A 23,094-nucleotide genomic window follows, 5' to 3' on the forward strand; every position below is an offset into this window, starting at 1 on the left:
TCCAAGGGAGGACAGTCGATACGGCTGCCTCCTGTGTCGTTAACCGTATCAGTGGCTTGGCTAGAAATGCATACTGGGGAATCCATTGTCTGCAATAAGAAGTGAGGCCGATAAAAGCTCGTACCTCCTTCTGGGTCTTGGGCTGAGGAAGACTCGCTATTAACTGGATACGGTCAGGTGTCAACTGCCTACCCCTCTTGGACAGTAAGTGTCCTAAGTAGACCACTTGCTGGACACAGAATTGGAGCTTCGAAGGGGACACCTTGTGCCCCATCTCGGCTAGGAAATACAGAACTGTAAGTGACGCACGTTCGCAGTCACGTTCAGAGCGGGCTGTGATCAGTAGATCATCGACATACTGGAGCAGGGCAGTGTCAGTTGGCAGGTGAATATTGTCTAGTTGTCTCTTGAGTGCTTGACTGTAAATACTAGGACTTTCTGTGAAACCTTGAGGAGCTCGTGTGAATTTATAGCTCCTTCCATTTAAACAGAATCCGAAAAGGAACTGGCTGTCTGGATGAATGGGAACACTGAAAAATGCATTCTTGAGGTCTATGACTGTGAAAAATGTGGCTTCGGAATCAATGGCTGTCAATAGGGAAGAAATATCTGGAACAACTTGGTACTGGGGAATGATACATTTATTAAGTTCTCGAAGATCAATCACTAATCGATATACTGGAGGTGCATTTGGATCAGTACGTTTCATGACTGGAATGATAGGAGAATTACATACATTGGAGTCAGTTTCTACAACCACTCCTTGAGCAATGAGCTCGTCAATAATTTTGGATAAGGCTGCTACAGCCTCAGGTGGCAATCTGTACTGTCTGATTCGTGGTAATACCACACCTTGCTTGAGAGTCACACGATGGGGTGTGATTTGCATGAAACCTACATCAGTTGGACCTTGCTCCCATAAATGCTGCGGGACATTCAGTAATCTTGGATCAAAATCACGTAATACATAGTGACCCTTAAAGTCACGTAAAAACAAAAACGTATTCCTTCTGGGGAGCAGCAAATAACTGCACCTAATTCTTTCAATGTCTTAATACCTAACAAATTTTCTGGACATGACTTCGTAAGTAACAGATCAGTAGTTCGGGACAATGGACCTACTTCTAGAGTAACTGGTTTGGAAATCTCATTAACTATTGGCTTTCCTGAAAATCAAAGGGAAACATTTCTAGAGCCTGAGAGCGGAGCCCCTGGAACCTCGTCATGACTGATAGTAGTCCTACTTGCCCCTGTATCAATCAGAAACTTTCTGTCTTTCCCTAATACTTGACTATGAACATAGGGACCCTCTTGATCTACAGGTATCTCGATGAGAGGCAAGCCTACCTCCCTCTCTAGGCTGTTTCATGAATACTGCTGGTATTCTGGATACTCGGACTGTGCATACTGGTACATCTGCTGTGTAACATGCTGTGTTGCAGCTATAGGCTGCGGTACTGTAACTGTCTGTTGTGCATTCTGTGGTAACTGAGAAGTCTGTGAAACTTGTTCTTGTCTAGGCGGACGTGGTCTTTCTTTAGTTTTACCAGTAGCTATGTTGTGTTTCAGAACTGCACACTCGTTTATAAAATGACCTGGCTGTTTACAATAATTGCAGGTCCCTTTAACGGGAGCTGCAGGATGACTGGCTTGATTCATACCCCTCTTCTGACTGTCTTGAGGAACAGATTGTGCAACTAATACTTTCATTTTCGTGTCTTTCATACGTTTCCTATCATGATCTTGCTCTTCTCTGATTCTATTCTGGTGATACTGGAGCATCTGTAACATTTGGGACGGAGTATTAGCTTGCCATGTACTTTCGACTTTCAAAACTCTATTTTTAACTTGTGGACTTGAATTCTCGACTAGTTTAGTAACAAAAAGATGAGGGTATGACTCACTACTCGTCTTCAAACCACTGTTGATGATAAAACATTTCTCGAATCTAGAATAAAAATCACTAGTATCTTCGTCTTGTTTCTGTTTACAGGCTGAGATTGCATCCCAGTCTTCCTTTTTCGTGGCTAGTAATCTTGGCAAAACTTGTATTAACAGTTCGGGCAATTCTTTACATTTGTCTCCTAGACCGGTACCTGGTACACGTATATTATCTTCAGCTTCTAGAGCTGCCCAATCTATCTTTTTCTCTCCCACCTCCCATTCTTTTTCCTTGAGTTTTTCATATATGCCCGCAGGCAACAGAACCTTTAACATTTTAATTATATCTGGATACGTGTATTCTCCCATACGGAGCATGTCTTTTAATTCACGGTGGAACCCTGCTGGATCTTTATCGTGACAGGGAATTAACTTCTTCATCTCTAAGAGTTCCATCTTTGTAATCGGGGTGTAAACAAATACTCGTTGCATTTCAACACCCTGTGTCCTAACTGGGTGTACTTCTCGTAACGGATGCTGTCTGTCTATGTAAAATGGTTTACTTTCTGGAGGTGAGACATGAACAAAATGCGGGTTCAGGAACGTTCTGTATTTGTGGCGGTGTTCTAGAATGACACTAATTAAATCGGTACCTAGACCTTTCCATCTATACTGTAGTAACTCGTTCAGAACATCATGTAACGGACCTGGATCAGAATGCTGACCCTCATACAGAGTGATGAGGTGCTGGATCATATACATACCCACCAGTCGCTGCTCGGCTGGGGGCAGTTTCAGAAACATTTGTGCCACTATTTCGTCTGGAAAAGTGGTAGAATCAGTAATCCATCGGACTGCTGATCGGACTAGTTCTTGCTCGTGCATGGTACTAAGTTCACTATAACCGATTCGTGATTTCAGAATGTGATCGGTAGCTTGAAATACTTGCTCTAGAGAACCTTGTTCTGGTGCTGGAAGAGAGAAAACTTTCTTGTGTTCTAGACGTGAATGTCGGTCGGAAAGTCTAGTTCTACCTACATACGCTATTCTGGAAGGATTCTCATCGTCTACCTCTTCACTAGAAGAGTCGTTTTCTTTCTCGCTTACTTGTGCTGCTTTACGTTTCTCGTGTAACCTTATTATTTCCTTACGAATTTTCTTGTACATACTCTCTATACTACTGAGTGTCTTGTGTCTTCCCTCGGCTATATGATCACTCCATTTCGTCAGAGCTCTCATTTCGGTCAGATCTTTAGTCGGATAATCTTGTTCCCTTATTAAACAATTAATTAGAAACTTTAATAGCATGAGCTGAGTCTCAGCTTTCCTTAAAGACATGACTTCGCCAATACTTTCTGGATCTGTTCCTGTACGAATGAAATGATATATTCTGTCTAGATCTTCTTTCATATTTGGTAGGGTGTCCAAATACTCGGTCACCCGTCTTACGCGTAATGAATATATAACCATACTATCATCACCTGGGACCGGATCATAACGGCATTCGGTGAGAGCTCGCCTGATATCTGCAACGGACTGATGTTTGGGCGTGCGCTGTAACGCACGTTCATGTAACTCGGCTAATATTACACGTTTGTGTGGCGGCGGGGTACCAGGAGGACCTCCCCCCGCGGCCCCTAAACTGGAATCGTCGACTGATACTCTTCGTGCTGGCAGAGTGACCGATGTAGCGGGTACTTGTACTGTGGGCTGGACCGGGGGTACCGTAACGGGTGCCCCGGTGGCTGGAGGAGCAGAAATTACATTATTTGCAGGAGCTGGTGGAACAGGATTTGCATATTCTGGGACTGTGTCGTCCAGATAGGATGAGAGAAAAATATCAGCTGCGGTCGGTTTGTGACGTAGCTTGGTCGGAACTAATGGTGGCGGGAAATTACTGGATGCCTCCGTGTGAGAAGTTGGCCTGGTATATAATGTTCACTAGTTCTAGTGATCACTTTGTACCATGCCAAGCAACCCTTATGATGATGGTTGTAATTCAACCTTGTAGACCAGTTATCCTAGTGGTAACGTGGACAAAGCAGTCTTAGGCTAAACTCTGAAAGGCATGTGAAGCCAGCTGTTATACCATACACAACCCCCTTGAATACCAAATGAAAGGGACACCACACAGATATATATTGAAAATATATATTGATTTATTAACTATAAAATCCCCTGGACTCTTTATGAGCACAGAAGCACAAGCGTAAAATCACAAGACAGTTTAAAATACACAAAAGTTGCACAATATGGATGAGCCCTAGGGGCCACCTAAACCATATACTAAATAAGTGGTATAAGAGATACCAGGAGGAAAGTGAAGAGGCCTAGGGCCTTGGGAATCGCTGGAGCTATTCGAGACTGGAGTTAACTAAGTCGGGAAAGGCCCACGGGACTCGGGTGCAGTGTTCAAAGTGCACGCACTTCTCAATACAAAGTCTATGGTGCGTAAAAAGCACAAAGTTAGAAAGTTAGGAACCTTCCGAGTGACCTACGGAGCTGAAACTTAAAACACAGGCCCTTGGGATGTGTACCAGTGCAGGAGCACCGGCGGAGCTGAGTTACCTCACCCACAGGAAGCGGGTGCACAGGGTCGAAGATGTGTCGGGTTTCGTCACGCTGGTCGATGGTGCTTGGAGCTGAAGATGCTGCAGGCGGCTCGATGAGAAGAGTTCCGGTGGATCCAAGGGTGGATCTGAAGATGTGAAGACCTGAAAGCAGAGGGGACAGTGTTCAAAGTCACTAGCCAGTGACTGCCGTGGAACCAGAGTGGAACCAGGTGATGTCGGGTGCAAACAGGCGTTGTCGGGTAGCTTCTTTCTGCAGCCACGTGGATACCCGGGGTCGAGGACGTCCAGGAGTCGGTCACGAGCTGTCCCACGTAGGCCTCTCGCTGTTGGCGGTGTCGGCGACCTGATCGGAGCAAACAGGCCTTGGCAAATGCAAGCCACGCAGGAGTTGAAAGATGCTGTTCACTCGGACCAGCAAGGTCAGAGCGGGTGCTCCTTTTCACAGGAGCTTGGGTAGGTCTGGAGCAACCAGACCTGCTGTTTAAATCTTCGGGTTCGTCGCCAAGATGGCCGCTGGCCGCGTGGCTAGTGGCCGGGATGGCGCGTCGAGTGGCACAGTGCAAAAGGGCCCCACGCAGATCGTGGAGATGCTGGGGGGCTGATCTTCGGTGCAAGGGCTGCTCGGTGGTGGGGGTTCTCAATCCCCAAAGCACAACGTCGAGGATGCCTCAGAAGCTGCGCAGTCAGCTTTTCGGGTGTCTTTCAAGAGGTCCGGTCCCACGTCACTCGGTGCCTCCACGGGTCCCTTCTTTGCAGGGACTGTGGATCGGGCTCTGAGAGGTCTGGGAATCTGGTTCTTGTCGGGCTCTGGGCTCGGGCTCCGGCGGGAGGCGGCGGCAAAGCAGACGTCGAGTTGCTGGTTGGTACCTGTGTTCACAGGGTGGTCACTCCTTGGCCACAAGGGAGATTCTTCTTCCGTCTTCTGTGCAGCAGAATGTCGAAGTCCAGTCTTCTTCTTAGTTTAAGTCGATTTCGGGATGATCTGCTGTGCAATGGCACTGCTCCCCCTCTTATTCCCAAACTGGGGGTGGATCACCTACTAGGTCCCTCCTCTGGGTGGAACCAGGAAGGGGGGCGGTTACACCCCCTTTCCTTTGTCCAGCTCCGCGCCAGGACTGGGGCTGGAAGGCCCCAGAACCGGTTTGGACTGGCCTATGCACGGGGACACCTTGTGTGCCCCGGGCATGTCTGATTCTTTTCAGCCCTGTCCTACCTAATACACAAAATCCTGTCTGGGGTGGTGCTCGCACCTCCCAAGGCAGGAAACCCTTTGTCCAGGCCACCATCTGCCGAGTTTCGGTCAGCAGCAGGAGGCCAGACTTGTGTCTGTGGTGGCAGCGTCCATTTTGTGAAGCTGAGGCTCTGTTTAACTTTAACCGGGGTTAAGGCTACGCACATGTCGTGTCCCTCTAGAAGGGTGGAATGCTATCCCCGTCGCCAGAATTGGCGAGGGGATAGTATTCCAATTCGTATGACACCTTACTCGACATGTTTTGATAAAGCCAAACCAAAGATAGCAAATAACCGCGAGGATTATAATGCACTTAAGAGTATATGGTATGGCAATATCCCGGAACAGCTTAGGGAGTGGTTCCCGACAGCTGCAGACAGGCTCAGCTCATGCTAGAGCACCATCTCACATATTTCCAAGCACTCTGCCTCCAGGATTGATGAGGCCTTCCATAGGAGTGGCTGATAGGAACATATGTGTCCAGTTTAGGGTTAGGCACAGGCATACTGTACCTAAGTAAGAGGTGATTACACCAACTTACCCCAGCTGAGTGATCAGCCAGTTGTGTCAAATATGGAGGCCAGGCCAGGGGTGGCACAATACATGCTGCAGCCCCTGGTAGGCCTTGGCTACACCTATGCCCTGGGTACCTATGGTACACTGTTACAGGGGCCTATAAGGTGAACCAATTCCAATTGTGTTATGCACCTAAGGTACATGGAGTCCATTTTAAGGAGAGAGCAATCAGCCTGGGGTCCTGAATAGCAGGAACCCAGGCCAACTAAGTCAAAAACCAGCTAAACACCAGGCAAAAAGTTTGGGGGTAACCATAGTCAGATATCCACCTTCCTACATAACCCCCCCCCAAACGAAAGGAGATAAGGCTATCCTTGACCAGGTAAGCCTATATTGCCTAAGTGGCCATATAAGGAAGTACCAGCTCTGGCTTGGTAACCCCCTGTCTCATGGTCCACTAAGCAATCCCTCACCCTAAGGGTATCTGAGGGTCTCCACCATAGGGAATCTCTACCTGTGGTGTGTCTTTGCAAAGTCAAAGGCTGGTGTTGAGATGGAGTACTGAAGTGAGTTTCCTCTGTAGGGCTCAGCTTCCTCCAATCACTCTCCACCATGTGTGCCTTTCTTTCTCTGACTGAGTTGCACTGTGCTCTCAGGGTCAACCTCTGGCTACCTAAAGCTGGAGGCTGGGTCCCTCTGTTTGGCTTACTGGAGGGACAGGTCAGGTTTGGGCCCTTAGGGTCCCAGGTTTGGCTGTGCCCAACAATATCCATCTGGGGGAGGTCCCTAACTACTTTTAAGGGGGATCCCTCAGGAGTTTTTAAAGCTTGCACCTCACTAGGGCTACTAGTTTCGGTGCCCCTAATCTGCTGATGGGGGTGCTTTATTTGACAGGGGGCCCTTTGGGTCTCACTGTCCTTCTTGTCCTCTGCAGCCCTGGGCTGAGTAAGGCAAGGTAGAGAGGGGCAGGTTACCTGCTCCAGACTGGGTCCCTCCTGAGAAGGGTCCACTGCCATCAGAGGCTCTGTCAGGCCAGGCCTAACAACCTCTGGGTCAGTTCCTTCATCAGGGGTAAGATCAGTTCCCTGAGGAGGCTGATCCTTTCCTAAAGTCTGGTGGGAGGGAGATTTCTCTTCCTCCTCAATGCTCTCTGTTTGGGTGGAGTGATCCATCATTTCAGGCTTCACTACCCAGGTATCAGTTTGAGTTTGGGCTGTGGCCATCACAGCCCCACCAACCTTTTCAGGAGGAGACTCAGTTTGGGTATGGGCTGTTACTAGTACAGCCCTGCTACTCTTTCTAGGAGGGAAGTTATCTAAAGATGGGGCTGAGGTTTGCTCAGCCCTCCCAACCTTTTCAGGAAGGACATCTTGAATTGGGGCTGTAGCCATTACAGCCCCACTAACCTTTCCATGGAGATTTACCATTCTAGAATGGGTTTGCTGTTCAACCTCAGCCCAGGCTGAGATTTCCAAATCATTACCCAGTAGGCAATCTACAGGCAAGTTTGCTGACACTGCCACTCTCTTTGGGCCAGTGACACCTCCCCAGCTAAGATTGACTACTGCCATGGGATGATTGGTTTCTATGCCATCAATGTTTGTCACCTGATATCTGGCATCAGGTAAAAGTTGCCTTGAGGGGACTAGACATTCAGCCACCATGGTGATGCTAGCCCCTGTGTCTCTGAAGGCCTCAACTTTCAAGCCATTGATGAGGGGCTCCTGTCTATACTTGCTCAAAGTGTTTGGGCAAGCAGTGAAATTGGCAAACCCCATGCCAGTCTCATAGACAAGAGTATCTGTGTTAGGGGACCTGGATAGGCCAGAGTCCACCTGTCCTCCAAAAGTAAACCCACCCAAATTCTTGGGGGTGCTCCCACCACCTGGGGGACCACTGCTAACAGTGACAGGAGGTGTTGGAGCCTTACCTGGAGGTATATTCTCCTTATTGCCATTCTTGGGACAACAGCTATCTGTTTTGTAATGCCCCACCTGTTTACAGGTATGACAATAAGGCTTTTTCTGGGATGTAGAAGTGTCTTGGGACCCACCCCCATTCTTGGAGTTTTGGGGCCCTGGGGAAGTCTTTTCCTTACTTTTATCCCCACCCTTCTCTTGAGGCTTGGTAGTCTCTTTCTTTTGGTCACCACCCTGGTTCTTAGGCCTGATCCTGGTTCTGACCCATTTGTCTGCCCTCCTACCCAATTCTTGTGGGGAGGTCAGATCAGAGTCAACCAGATGCTGATGTAGAAGCTGATTTTGACAATTACTTAAGATTTGCTCTCTCATAATTAAATTATACAATCCTGTATAGTCAGTAACCTTACTTCCCAGCAACCAGCCCTCCAGAGCCTTAGTGGCACACTCAACAAATTCAGACCAGTCCTGAGTCTGTGTCTTCTGGGTATCTCTGAACATTAACCTGTACTGTTCAGTGGTTAAGCCTAACCCATCAATCAGAGCACTCTTCAGGACCATGTAGTTTCTAGAATCCTCATCACTAACTGTGAGGAGTCTGTCTCTGCCTCTACCTTCAAAGGAGAGCCACAAGATTGCTGCCCACTGCTCCTGAGGGATCTGCTGTACTCTGCAGGCTCTCTCCATTGCAGTGATCCATTTATGGATATCATCCCCAGCTTTGTAGGGGGGCACAATCTTACTCAGGTTTCTTGTATCAAAGGACCTGTCTTTATCCTTGTGGATATTGCTGCCACCAGTGGGTTCTATTACCCCACTCTCTCTAGGCTGTCTTGCTCTAGCAAGTTTCTCCTTAGCCAGGGCAACCTCTAACTCTTGCCTCTGGATCCTAAGCTCAGCCTCTCTCATCTTGGCCTCATGTTCCCTTCTCTGAGGGCTAGTCATCTCCTTTCTGGAGTGACCATGAGAGCCTCTAGAGACATGGGAGGTATTGGATTCACCTGAGTGATGCCTCCTCCTCCTATGGCTCTGGTTAAGTCCACCTGGGGGTCTGAATGGGTTGTTACCTGATTCATTCCCAAGTTGACTTAAGTTAGCCTGGTTCAGTCTACTGACCAGCACCTGACTATCTCTGTCATCATCTGACTCACTGCTTTCCACCTCCTCCTCCTCTTCTTCTTCTTCCTCTTCATCTACCTGAGGAGCTCCAGTGGTGGAGGCTTCCTCATCTACTAGGATGATAGGGGTAGGGGTGTCTACAGTGTCATCCTCTGAAGGATGGCCTCCTTCAGCATTCCCTGTGGGGTTTGCTTTAGAGGTCTTTAGAGCCTCAGACTGATCCAAGAGCTCTCTTAGGTGGTCTGTAGTAGGGGTAGGCCCTGTCTTCAGACCCCTTAAGACACAAAGCTGTCTTAATTCCTTAAAGGGAAAAATAGCAAACTGGGATGGTGCCCTTGGAGGGTCACTCTCAACAGGAGTAAGTCCACTGGACCCCTCTGTTCCAGACATTGCTCTAGTGTGGGTGGATGTGTTGCAATCTACCTACACTGGTGTTTACCTACTAAACCTATCTAGTAGTTGTAGCTAGGGTGTGCTACTCCCTTTGCTCTACAACAACTAAGTTCAGTAGAACTTAAGTATACTAGTCTTGTTTTATATGTACCTAGCAGGTACCTGTATGATCTTTCAAATGATAATCTCAAAGATTGTAATGGTAAAACAACAGCAAGCTCAGATCCCAATCCGCTGCTCACCAATGTGAGAAGTTGGCCTGGTATATAATGTTCACTAGTTCTAGTGATCACTTTGTACCATGCCAAGCAACCCTTATGATGATGGTTGTAATTCAACCTTGTAGACCAGTTATCCTAGTGGTAACGTGGACAAAGCAGTCTTAGGCTAAACTCTGAAAGGCATGTGAAGCCAGCTGTTATACCATACACAACCCCCTTGAATACCAAATGAAAGGGACACCACACAGATATATATTGAAAATATATATTGATTTATTAACTATAAAATCCCCTGGACTCTTTATGAGCACAGAAGCACAAGCGTAAAATCACAAGACAGTTTAAAATACACAAAAGTTGCACAATATGGATGAGCCCTAGGGGCCACCTAAACCATATACTAAATAAGTGGTATAAGAGATACCAGGAGGAAAGTGAAGAGGCCTAGGGCCTTGGGAATCGCTGGAGCTATTCGAGACTGGAGTTAACTAAGTCGGGAAAGGCCCACGGGACTCGGGTGCAGTGTTCAAAGTGCACGCACTTCTCAATACAAAGTCTATGGTGCGTAAAAAGCACAAAGTTAGAAAGTTAGGAACCTTCCGAGTGACCTACGGAGCTGAAACTTAAAACACAGGCCCTTGGGATGTGTACCAGTGCAGGAGCACCGGCGGAGCTGAGTTACCTCACCCACAGGAAGCGGGTGCACAGGGTCGAAGATGTGTCGGGTTTCGTCACGCTGGTCGATGGTGCTTGGAGCTGAAGATGCTGCAGGCGGCTCGATGAGAAGAGTTCCGGTGGATCCAAGGGTGGATCTGAAGATGTGAAGACCTGAAAGCAGAGGGGACAGTGTTCAAAGTCACTAGCCAGTGACTGCCGTGGAACCAGAGTGGAACCAGGTGATGTCGGGTGCAAACAGGCGTTGTCGGGTAGCTTCTTTCTGCAGCCACGTGGATACCCGGGGTCGAGGACGTCCAGGAGTCGGTCACGAGCTGTCCCACGTAGGCCTCTCGCTGTTGGCGGTGTCGGCGACCTGATCGGAGCAAACAGGCCTTGGCAAATGCAAGCCACGCAGGAGTTGAAAGATGCTGTTCACTCGGACCAGCAAGGTCAGAGCGGGTGCTCCTTTTCACAGGAGCTTGGGTAGGTCTGGAGCAACCAGACCTGCTGTTTAAATCTTCGGGTTCGTCGCCAAGATGGCCGCTGGCCGCGTGGCTAGTGGCCGGGATGGCGCGTCGAGTGGCACAGTGCAAAAGGGCCCCACGCAGATCGTGGAGATGCTGGGGGGCTGATCTTCGGTGCAAGGGCTGCTCGGTGGTGGGGGTTCTCAATCCCCAAAGCACAACGTCGAGGATGCCTCAGAAGCTGCGCAGTCAGCTTTTCGGGTGTCTTTCAAGAGGTCCGGTCCCACGTCACTCGGTGCCTCCACGGGTCCCTTCTTTGCAGGGACTGTGGATCGGGCTCTGAGAGGTCTGGGAATCTGGTTCTTGTCGGGCTCTGGGCTCGGGCTCCGGCGGGAGGCGGCGGCAAAGCAGACGTCGAGTTGCTGGTTGGTACCTGTGTTCACAGGGTGGTCACTCCTTGGCCACAAGGGAGATTCTTCTTCCGTCTTCTGTGCAGCAGAATGTCGAAGTCCAGTCTTCTTCTTAGTTTAAGTCGATTTCGGGATGATCTGCTGTGCAATGGCACTGCTCCCCCTCTTATTCCCAAACTGGGGGTGGATCACCTACTAGGTCCCTCCTCTGGGTGGAACCAGGAAGGGGGGCGGTTACACCCCCTTTCCTTTGTCCAGCTCCGCGCCAGGACTGGGGCTGGAAGGCCCCAGAACCGGTTTGGACTGGCCTATGCACGGGGACACCTTGTGTGCCCCGGGCATGTCTGATTCTTTTCAGCCCTGTCCTACCTAATACACAAAATCCTGTCTGGGGTGGTGCTCGCACCTCCCAAGGCAGGAAACCCTTTGTCCAGGCCACCATCTGCCGAGTTTCGGTCAGCAGCAGGAGGCCAGACTTGTGTCTGTGGTGGCAGCGTCCATTTTGTGAAGCTGAGGCTCTGTTTAACTTTAACCGGGGTTAAGGCTACGCACATGTCGTGTCCCTCTAGAAGGGTGGAATGCTATCCCCGTCGCCAGAATTGGCGAGGGGATAGTATTCCAATTCGTATGACACCTTACTCGACATGTTTTGATAAAGCCAAACCAAAGATAGCAAATAACCGCGAGGATTATAATGCACTTAAGAGTATATGGTATGGCAATATCCCGGAACAGCTTAGGGAGTGGTTCCCGACAGCTGCAGACAGGCTCAGCTCATGCTAGAGCACCATCTCACATATTTCCAAGCACTCTGCCTCCAGGATTGATGAGGCCTTCCATAGGAGTGGCTGATAGGAACATATGTGTCCAGTTTAGGGTTAGGCACAGGCATACTGTACCTAAGTAAGAGGTGATTACACCAACTTACCCCAGCTGAGTGATCAGCCAGTTGTGTCAAATATGGAGGCCAGGCCAGGGGTGGCACAATACATGCTGCAGCCCCTGGTAGGCCTTGGCTACACCTATGCCCTGGGTACCTATGGTACACTGTTACAGGGGCCTATAAGGTGAACCAATTCCAATTGTGTTATGCACCTAAGGTACATGGAGTCCATTTTAAGGAGAGAGCAATCAGCCTGGGGTCCTGAATAGCAGGAACCCAGGCCAACTAAGTCAAAAACCAGCTAAACACCAGGCAAAAAGTTTGGGGGTAACCATAGTCAGATATCCACCTTCCTACACTCCGGGGTTGCTTTTGGCAAGCCCTCGGCAAGAAGAGGGTACATACCCTTAATAAGGGCATTCCTCTGTCTGTCTGACTGTTCGGTTTTAACTCGTTCACCTATTTCGATTAATTCCCTTTCTTGGGCTCTTTCTGAGGATTCTCTACTTAATTCTGACTTTCTGATTTCTTTTTCGGTTCTTTTATGAGATTCTTTGCGCCATAACTCGATGGCATCTTTCTGTGACTGTCTGGCTTTCTTTTTCCATAATGCTTCTTCTACTCGCATGATGCACTCGGCATCCCATGTGCCTGATACAGGCCATCTATATTTCTCTTCTAATTCCTTAGTGTACTCGACCCATAGATCTAGATATAATATGGCACTTATGCCATGCTTGTGATACATAAAATGACCTGGACTGTCCCTAGGCGGGACAGGAACTGCTTCCTCGAGCAGACCTTTTCTAGTTCTTAACCGACGTAACTTGGAGAACAGAGGCATGACGTAAACTGGGATCTGGACACAATACAATACACGATAAACACAATAATGACTTGAGACTGATCACTCATACCACGACATTGAAAAACACATTGAAATGACATTTAAAATAACAGTTCGGACAGAAACATTACCTGGAATACTGAGAACAGAAACACATGAATTTTCTCGAGAACAGAACTTACTAGAATTACTAGATGCACTGCTGAAACAGTACGAAACATACCGGTCCCATAAAGAGACACGTCAGGACCCGCATCCACCTAGGTGGACACTTCGTGTTGGATTTGCGTACCCAAACCCACGGACCAGAGACAAATTAATTGACCCTGTCTAGATACTACCCCAGCAACGGTACTCACCGGGCAGCAAGAACGGAAGGCCTCGGACTGGACTGGACTGCTACGACGACGGACTACGAACTTCGGACTTCAGTTACAGGTGGGCCTCCGGATACCTCGGACCTTGGACTCTCGGCTTGGGCTCTGGTCGGGACTCGCCGCGTTCCTCCACCGCCTCGTCTGGATGCTGGACCGCAACCTCCGTCTCCTCCGTGGGCCTGAGGGATACTTGAAGCAGAAATATCTGCACGTGCACGGTATGGTTCCGTCACGGCTGCAGAGGGTCAGGGGGCTTGCGTGGCTTCTCCGGCGCGTGGGGAAAGGGCAAGTCCCTATTCGGGCGCCATTATGTGGTAAATAAATAATTAAATACCTGTACTATTTTTCGGAATAATTAATTAACAGATAGCTCAATAAATAAGGGTCAAGATTCGAGGTAGCTGGAGTTTGCAGGTTTTAATACAGCATAAAGGACAGCAACAGGACAACCTGCACGGGAATAGGATGGCAGCTGCCGGGGGGCATGATCGGGACAAAAAGCATAACTTTTAATAACAGTGCACAATATATATATAGTTAAACAAAATACATAGCATTCAGTACAGTAGGCGTAGCAGTGGGCGGGGTTTGTAGCAGTCGCGAAAGATAAGGCAGAAAGTAGGTGTAACAAGGGGCGTGTACATAGACATGTGATGTAAACGTAACAGAATATGTCATAAATGGGGCGGAAACATGGAGGGGGCTACCTAAGGAGCCGGGACCTCTGACCTAGTGGTGCGCGCAAGCTGGCAATGACATGTTACTAGGAGGAACTGGGGGCTATGACTTCTGCGCTAGAAGAGGAGACGAAAGTCTGGAGTGTCAGAGCGACATGTACCTAAACACTATCTAGTATCTGATGTTTAGAGAACATGTTGATAGAATCCAAAAGTTATCAGGGCAAAGGCTAACAGACTCTAAGACTGGTGCATGCATTATTCTACATGTAGTGCGGGTGCAAGGAATATTAAATGACCATTAATACAGTATTTCTCTTACATGGAGACGTAAAGGCTAGACCATGACGGAAACTATTGATGCGATTCAGTAGCTTAGGAATGCAGAGAAGGAGAGCTGGACTGATAACTAGAATCATAACATACTCTTGGCAGACTGGCAGGCAGAGCCAGGCCGAGCCGGGCACTGTGAGGCAGGAAGTAAGTGAAGGGTCAGGGATACAGGTGGGGGCTGCATCGCTCCTCGGAGAGGGTTCAGGAGACAGGAGCTGAATCTGGTGTCCGGGCCCTTTTGAGGCCTAGAAACGGGGACTTTTACTGAATTAACGTGCACACTGTAAAACGTGGCAACATAACTTTACATAGGCCTGATATTCGTTGTATTCACGAAGACTGGAAACTGGCATACTAGAGATGGACACAACTGTAATTGCATCTTTAATCGGTCATGGGGAATACATATGCATATTAATCATGCACATATAACTTAAGATGGGGAACACGTAGGGACACAGAACATGGCAAAATTTACTTTTCCACAAAAGGACCCCCGTCCTATATCTGGGCCAGCCCCGGAGTGGGACGCCAGTTGTATCCTGGACTGGAAGCCCTGCTGACGCCGTCACGGCCGACACCAGACAAACTCATCCTCCCCGTAACCCGACGACCTTCTGAGAGCCTGCTGGCGCTGCCGCGGCCTACCTTGCTGAACCATCTGAGAGCCTGCTGGCGCTGCCGCGGCCTACCTTGTCGAACCATCTGAGAGCCTGCTGGCGCTGCCGCGGCCTACCTTGCTGAATCATCTGAGAGCCTGCTGGTGCTGCCGCGGCCTACCTTGTTGAACCATCTGAGAGCCTGCTGGCGCTGCCGCGGCTCGACCTCTAGGAACCCCCCGGCTCGAGGATTGAGAGCTGTGCGTAGGGTATCCCTTCCTCCGCCCCGAGTAAGACTGTCCCACTACCTTTCTCCCCTTTACGAGACTTTACGGATCCCTCGATCAGCCTGTAAATACTACCAAGAACCAGCAACCTTTATTACCTATAAAAGCTTAAGAACTTGACCTCTTGTGTGGTGTCCGTCTGTAGTGTTGTGATTACTCTGCTGTACGATCCTAGGAGAGGATCCTCATTCAGGAGGCCTCTCGGTAACGCTCGGCTACTTCTCGACGGAGAGGTGGGCCTGGGGGTGGTCAGTCAGACATCTTCTGCCTCCCCCGGGGTCGCCTTTCCAACATCACCCTTACGTCAAACTCGGCACCTTCCAGGTATAAATATACCCACAACTGCCCTAGCAAACACACAGTGGTTTGGAGCAGATCGACTAACTACTTGCCCGACGCCCTGCTGTAGCGAGTGCCGAAGGAAGCCGACCCTCCAGCTGACGCACTGCGAGAGACGCTGTCTTTTCTCCTGCCGAGAAATCCAGCTCCAGTGTTTCCCTGCTACCCTTGCGGGTTACTGGGAGATCGAGTCCTGAGGGAGAGATACAAGACCTCCTTAATTCTATAACCAAGGTACGGAGCTGATTAGACCCTTAGAGAATTCTTGGATAGATTCTTGGCAGAAACTATTTAACTCAAGCTACACCTCACTTACTTCTTCCCTTGTACTAGACTTAGGTTAGGTACACCGGGGTAGGCGTATTTTAGATGCACCAGTCGAGTACTTTTAGTCATTATTTATCATTGTATGTATTTGATCTATTTTATGTATCTTATGGCTTAGAAACCATATCATGCTTTTACAGTAATATTTCATAAGATTCTTTTTACTGTACGCACTTTACTTCATAGCAAGTATTACGATTGTAGCAATTCACTTCTCTTGCATGAGAAAGAAGACTGCTCAATAAATAACCTTTTTATTGAAAACGCCCGTCTCTCTATTTCTCTGCAAAAACCCTGGTGAAACGAAGCATGCACGATTGACTGAGTGAAATAGCCATCTATTGTTTCCGTGACTCTGAAGATATATTTCTTATTCTTGGGGAACAAAGTTGTCAGAAACTAATCCCTTCTTGTTTATTCAAGAAAGTTTCTAGTGACCTCTGAGCTAGCTGGTATTCATAATTAAGTCTAACATATTCAATAGAGACCTAGTCGACCTAAATCCTACGTCTAAACTATCGTTTATGTTATTCCAATGCGCAGAGCCTATTGGGAATATAGGAACTACACTACAAAAGTATAAAAATCCAGAACTCTGAGAAGCACCAACTCACTTCTACTCATCCCTCCAAAAATGAAAAAGAAACGACCCAATACAGGTCCTTCTCTGGCAACGTACCCAGGATGTGGAACGCACTCCCTATCGACCCCAGATGCAACCTCTCCTTGTCTTGCTCTAAGAAGGACCTGAAACTTCTTCTCCTTGTTGGAAATGGGATCCCTGGCTGGCCAGGGCTTTCGCCAAAGTCAGTCAGAGACCACCACACCCAAGTCAGGGCAAGGGAGTTACACGCCAAGATAACCCCTACTCACCCTCTAGGTAACGTGGCGCGAGCAGCAAGGCTAAACTTGGAGGCGATGTAGGCTAAGTATTTGCGCACGCACCCCAGCAACAACAACCAAAGGCCCACCACAAAGGAAACTCCACACAAGGTTATATAAAAATAGCCTTTGTATTACACCAAAAAACATTAGATAAAACACACTTTACAATGTGCCAGAGGCACGGGCAGAATTTACAAGGGATTATTTACAAGACAGGGCCACCTGGACCACTGTCCGGAATCAGCACTTTTAGAAGTAACCATACAATACTTGTAGGCCTAGAACTTAGAACATAGCCTATCAGACAGTACCTTCCATCCTGGTTGCACGGGATAATGCGGGCAGCTGAGGGATTCAAGTTGGGAACAAGAACATTTTCATGGGGTCACAGCCCCTCTTTTATACACCTTTTCCCTTTGTCTTTAGGTGCAGGGTGGGGGCAGAACCAGTCGCAGCTGGTTCTGGAGCACTCTTGATGGCCCAACCACCCATTCTATTCACTGGCAGGGCTTGGGTCATCAGTCACACCACAGGGGGGCGGAGCCAGCATTGTGTGGGGAAAACCCAGCCCATCCAGGACACAGGTACACTCACCCTCACAGCACACGTACAGCCATGTCTAGAAATGGCGCTTCCCTACTAGACACATACATGCCGCATACACCATCTCGCAGCATTCACCCCCCGAGTTCACACATACCAAACTTGACCATGCACACCTCACGCATCAGGAACTACCAGGGACACAGACATTCCCCATGCATTCCTATGGGAGGGCAGGCCAATCTCACACACGCACTCAGGGCGAGCACGCACTTTACACTGCGCCATAGTGTCAAAGTGCGCAAAGACCAGAAATCACTATAATTTCAAGGCAAAAAGTTCAGGGGTGAACCTGCCACAAGGCCCAAGTCCAACACTCCTCAACCAATACTTTACCTACCAAGGTCAACCATCCTAGACATCAATACCCTAATGGACTTGGAGTTCTGGACTTTTTTGGTTCCGTCCAGAGGTGTCAGGGTACAACACCCAAAGACCCCGGAGTCCCACCTGCCTTGGTGCACAAATGAACAGAAACACGGGCTTCTCGATGGTGGCGTCAAAGACCAAAGGTTTATTACTGCAGGGACACAGAAGTCACAGAATCTACACACGGGCAGAATCTAGGAGACTGTTCGATTTGTACAAAGTGGGTTGCTCCTTATATACTAAAAATTGTGCTCTAGGCAAATATTTCACATGTCGGTACATTCCCAAACCTTTGTGTCTCTAAACAATAAATATTTGGCGTTACACAGGAACTGTCGATAATATCTGATACCAAACATCACGAAGAGGGGTTCCCACCAGTTCATCACAATCCCTTGTCAATATTGCATTCAAGACCCGGACCGCCTCATCGTAAAGTTCGCTACCTCCCCCTAATAAAGGCCCAGAAGGAAAGGAGCAGAGCCAGGTGCAGAAGATAGAAAAGCGGGATAAGAGATGTTTGTGGGTTGTAAATGGGCAAGGCTACCGGCTTCGGCCGCCTAATCATGATCAGGTACAATGGACAGGAAAACCAGTTCAGGTGGGCTGGCCTCGGGCAGAGAAGGCAGCCTTTGTCGAGTCATGCAGCTTCAGCGTGATCTGGTTTAAGGTGCACGTGTCATGTAAGAGGTGAATCTCCGGCTAAGGCTACGTGTCCTTAATCAAAGTGAAGTGAATGAAATGATCAGAGGCTATTGCATATGTGAGGGCAAGGAACCACAAAATGGCGGTCATGATCTAAGATGGATGCCGTGTGTATATCAGAAATGTGTCAGTGGAAGGAGTGCTCTTGCTCGTAGCGTAGCGAAAACACTAGGATATACTAAATGGATCATTTGCGGTTCGCTGATACTAATTTTATGTATTTCCGACAAACTTGAAAACACGGGTTCAAGTCGTCACGGAACCGTCACGGAACCTCAGACCCTCCTTTTGCCCTTACATAGGCAATTACTCAATCTATGTCTGAATCTAGTTCTATGCTCATCAGGTCAGTGACATGCTGTTGTATCATCATCCTTTCTCGTGTCTTTTCTCCAAATGCAGGTGGTTTCCTAAAACAGGTTGTAGCACAAAGACTACACAGAGCAGGACCACACTGGATAATCAGACAACATGAGAATAGTAATATTAAGATGACACCAATGACCATTAGAACCTTCCATCCCCACGCTGAGATCAGAGTCCAAACCCACTCCATAAAGGACCAGTTTCCCTCATCTACATGTATGGAGTCCGAAATCTTGTGCAACTTAGAGATCGCCTCGTAAACTGTTGGAGCATTATTAGGAATAAAGACACAGCAGCTCGATTGGATCATTCTGCATACCCCACCTCGATCTGCAAGTATAACATCTAGAACCATACGGTTCTGCAATGTCATGAGCCTATCCGCCTGAAGCTCAGCTGTCAGATTGCTAAGGGCACCAGCAGTTTCGGTAATAGTAGATTCAACTACCCGTGTTAGCTGACGTATGTTTCTACTATTGGCCATAGGCCCCCAGAACGGAAGGAAGCCTTTGAAGAAGTCTCCAGCTTCCTGACCAGCTGTATCTTCCTTGCTGAAGACACCTCTCGCTACTCTTGTTCTGTGGTAATCAGGTGAAGCAGTGTATGTCGGAGGCAATAATCGAGCAATATAACATGATCCTGAGAAGTCGGCAGGCAACCATGTATAAGCTCTGTCTCGACAAATGAAATAGGTACCCCTAGCAGTAAGAAAGGCAGGGGAAGAGTTAGCCGGAAACACATAAGTCTCTACGCACTCACTCCTCCCTAGCTGAGCTCTCGGATTTCTCCCATTACCTTGCAAACAGACCTGACCTCGGTGAGGTACGACCCAGATTGGAGTTGAGCTTTTACGCTTGCTTTCTCCTAAACTAAGGCGATACTCTGAAGTATTCCAACTTAAATATACTCGCAATTCGTCTCTAGGGTATGATGGAGTATTATTGACGTCTTTGACCATGTCAGTAATTCCCTGGACTAAAGCTTTGTTGGCAGAGTTATATTTAGTGGAACGTGGTGGACGTGGAGGATAGGTCTCAAGAGCATAAGCAAAGATGGTTTGAAGGGCCTGAAATGATCCATTGTAGCTGAAAGGCAAAACCAGATAGGGAATACCTTTATCCATAGTGTGGGGTATCAAGCCACACACCCAACAGTCTGTCGTGTTAACTACCAGTTGGTGTTGGTGCAAGAGCTGTACAAAAGTATTATTAATGAATTCTGAGCGTCGAGCTTGCTCATGTTCCGGAAACGAGTGAAAAGAGTGTATAGAAGAAACAGTAGAAATAGCAGGATCAAGGGGAGGTACTGTAGATACTGGCACAAAAATCAAATTTATGCTAAAGACAATTCCACCCACCAGTGTTGCTAAAACAATCAAAAATGTAATGGCACATTGCATCAAGAAACATTTGCTATGAAGAATTCTATTTAGTCTGTTTCTGCGAACGTAAATCACATTTTCTCGTTGCAGCGCAGGAAGTTCCATCTTCTACAATCCGCTCGCGACCACTGATGATGTGTACGTAGATGAAAATGCCTCTGTCAGCCCTGGGAGTTCCCAGTACTAACAGAAGGATCGACCTTGTGTCAGACCCCTGCAAATTCAAACTAGGCACACAGCCACGACCCTACGGCTACCCAGACGGCAAGGCAATTTTAAAAACAATAAACAATAACAAACTTCCTGGCTGAAGGCAAAAGTTCAAAATATATATATATATATCAAAATCACAGTATGCAGTTGCCTGCTTTATTAGTCCTTTTTATGGCTTCTAAGGTTGTATCTTTTCTTCGCTGGTACTGTTTGATCGGAAAATAGTGTATCACTAGCAGCTGTTGCAGAGTTTACGTTCGCAGATGGCAAAGTTTCTTCTGATGCTGGAGACAAATTTTCAATGTTCAAAGCAGTCTTTTCAAGAGGAGAGTCACGTTTCAAAGTGTCAGAAATCAAATCGGCATCGCTGAAAGGGACAAATTTTGGAGTTATTTCAGATTCGGAGGCACCAATTCCCTTCTTCACCCAGTCGTCGTAGGGCAGCGGCAGTGGAACACGCTTTACGTGAGAAGCGTGGATCCAGTTCTTCCGGCCAGCAACACGTACAGCTGTCCTCGTTGCCAGCAGGATTTGGAAGGGGCCGATGTAGCGAGGCTGAAGATTCTTTGTCCTCGCAAAATTTCTGACCACCACGTGGTCGCCGGGTTTCAGCTGATGCCCTGGACTCTCCGGAGGTTTTGGCAAAGCATCAAAGACCTGTTGATGAATAAGACTTAATTTAGCAGTCAAGTCGTAAAGATAGTCTATCAACATAGGATATTCAATGGAGCAGAATTGTTTAGGCCTTGGCACACCCCAGACATTTGCCGGGCGGCCAAATACAATCTCATATGGAGAAAGCCCTATTCTAGAATGCACTGTTGCTCTCGTTGATAACAAGGCCAAAGGAAGTGCGTCTGGCCAAGCCAAACCTGTGGATGCTTGAATTTTGGCTATTTTAAGCTTGAGGGTGCCATTGTAACCCTCGACTAAACCAGCAGACTGGGGATGGTTCGCACTATGAAATTTTTGTTTCAATCCTAGACCAGCACACACACTCTGCATAACTTTCCCTATAAACTCACTTCCGTTATCTGACCATACAATCCGTGGCATTCCAAACCTAGGGAAAAATTCTTTGAGAAGAATTTTGGCAGTTGATAAAGCAGTGTTGTCCTTTAGTGGGTATGCTTCTATCCACCTGGAAAAAGCACAAACTACCACCAGGACGTATTTTAAATTGTTGCAGCGTTCCATGTGAATGAAGTCTAACTGTATTACTTCAAAGGGACAGGAAGGAGGAGCAAAATGACCAGCTGGAGTTGGAGTTCCCTTGCCAGGATTATGCATCAAGCACACCATACAATTTTTCACCACTCTCTCTGCACACTTACTGATTCCCTCATTCTTCCAAACCGGAGCTAACATCTTACATATCCCTTTAGAACTTATGTGCGCCACTCCATGCGCCATCGTCACTACTGCAAGCACATACGCATCAGGCAACATCCAACGCTGCTGTTCTGTCAAATCGATCCAACATCCATTCGAGTCCAATTTGCCCGTACTTTCTCTCCATACGCGTTTCTCTTCCTCAGTCGCTTCTTTCTGAATCTCTTTTACACTTTCCATTGTGTCTTCACACATTCCAGACTCAGCAATCCATCTTGCAGACGTAGCAACATACATTCTACTCATCATGTCTCTAGCTGTCTGTTTAGCGGTTTCATCAGCAAAGGCATTTCCCCGACCAACATCATCCGTGATTGCTTTATGAGCACTGCACTTCACAATCGCAACTTCAGTCGGTAAGGTTAGAGATTCTAACAAGTCGTTAACTAGCTGACCATGTTGAATCTTAGTCCCATGGGACGTAATGAAACCCCTTTCTCTCCACAACCGGCCAAAACTATGGGCCACGCCAAATGCGTACTGACTATCTGTAAACACATTCACTCTCTTTCCCTCAGCTAAAACACACGCTCTCGTAAGAGCTATTAACTCTGCAGCTTGGGCAGAATTCTGACTCACTCTTGCAGTCTCCACAATCGTCTTCAAAGTCGTTACCGCGTAGGCAGCAGTCACATCACCATTCTCCAATTTAAAACATGACCCGTCCACATACAGCGTACCATCTGGGTCGGATAGAGGAGTATCTCTCAAGTCGATACGACCTTTTGTCTCTTCCTCCGTTTTGAAATAACAGTCATGTGGCTCAGAATCACTCGACTCTTGATCAGTCGGCAACAATGTTGCTGGGTTCAATACATTGCATCTTTTGATCTGAATATGACTCGCTAATAACGTCAGCTCGTAACCAGATAATCTCGCACTAGTAAGGTGTTGTGTCTTCGTTCGGTTCATGAGTGTGTCCACTGCATGAGGAACCATGACCACTAGCATATTGTTCATCACCAAACCAGCAGATTGTCGAATGGAAGCTGCAGCTGCCGCTGTAGCCCTCAAACAACTAGGCAATGCTCTAGCTACCGGATCTAATGTTGATGAGAAATACGCACAAGGGCGTTGTTTATCACCAAACTTCTGTGTCAAGACACTCAACGCGCAACCTTCTCTTT

The 23,094-nt window shown here is 47.9% G+C and overlaps 1 protein-coding gene across 1 annotated transcript; it reads right to left on the reverse strand.

The window, feature by feature from the left end:
* Positions 1 to 1,365: 1,365 nt before the first annotated feature.
* LOC147659090 (uncharacterized) lies at positions 1,366 to 13,111 on the reverse strand. The gene is made up of 2 exons (XM_086951974.1): positions 12,617 to 13,111; positions 1,366 to 3,786 (listed from the first exon to the last, which is right to left on the reverse strand). Exons 1-2 carry the CDS (start codon positions 13,109 to 13,111, stop codon positions 1,366 to 1,368), a joined length of 2,916 nt encoding a protein of 971 aa, XP_086808100.1.
* Between the last annotated feature and the right edge of the window lie 9,983 nt (positions 13,112 to 23,094).

This window comes from Lissotriton vulgaris, unplaced genomic scaffold (genome assembly GCF_964263255.1).
Source record: "Lissotriton vulgaris unplaced genomic scaffold, aLisVul1.2 SCAFFOLD_462, whole genome shotgun sequence".
Classification (NCBI taxonomy): domain Eukaryota; kingdom Metazoa; phylum Chordata; class Amphibia; order Caudata; family Salamandridae; genus Lissotriton; species Lissotriton vulgaris.

Bases quoted from the DNA above. Each gene is read 5' to 3' on its own strand.
- LOC147659090 (XM_086951974.1), bottom strand. From the start codon at position 13,111: ATGCCTCTGTTCTCCAAGTTACGTCGGTTAAGAACTAGAAAAGGTCTG. The intron at 3,787-12,616 runs GTGGATATCTGA...TCTCACACGGAG, and splicing joins CAACCCCGGAGTGTAGGAAG to GCATCCAGTAATTTCCCGCC.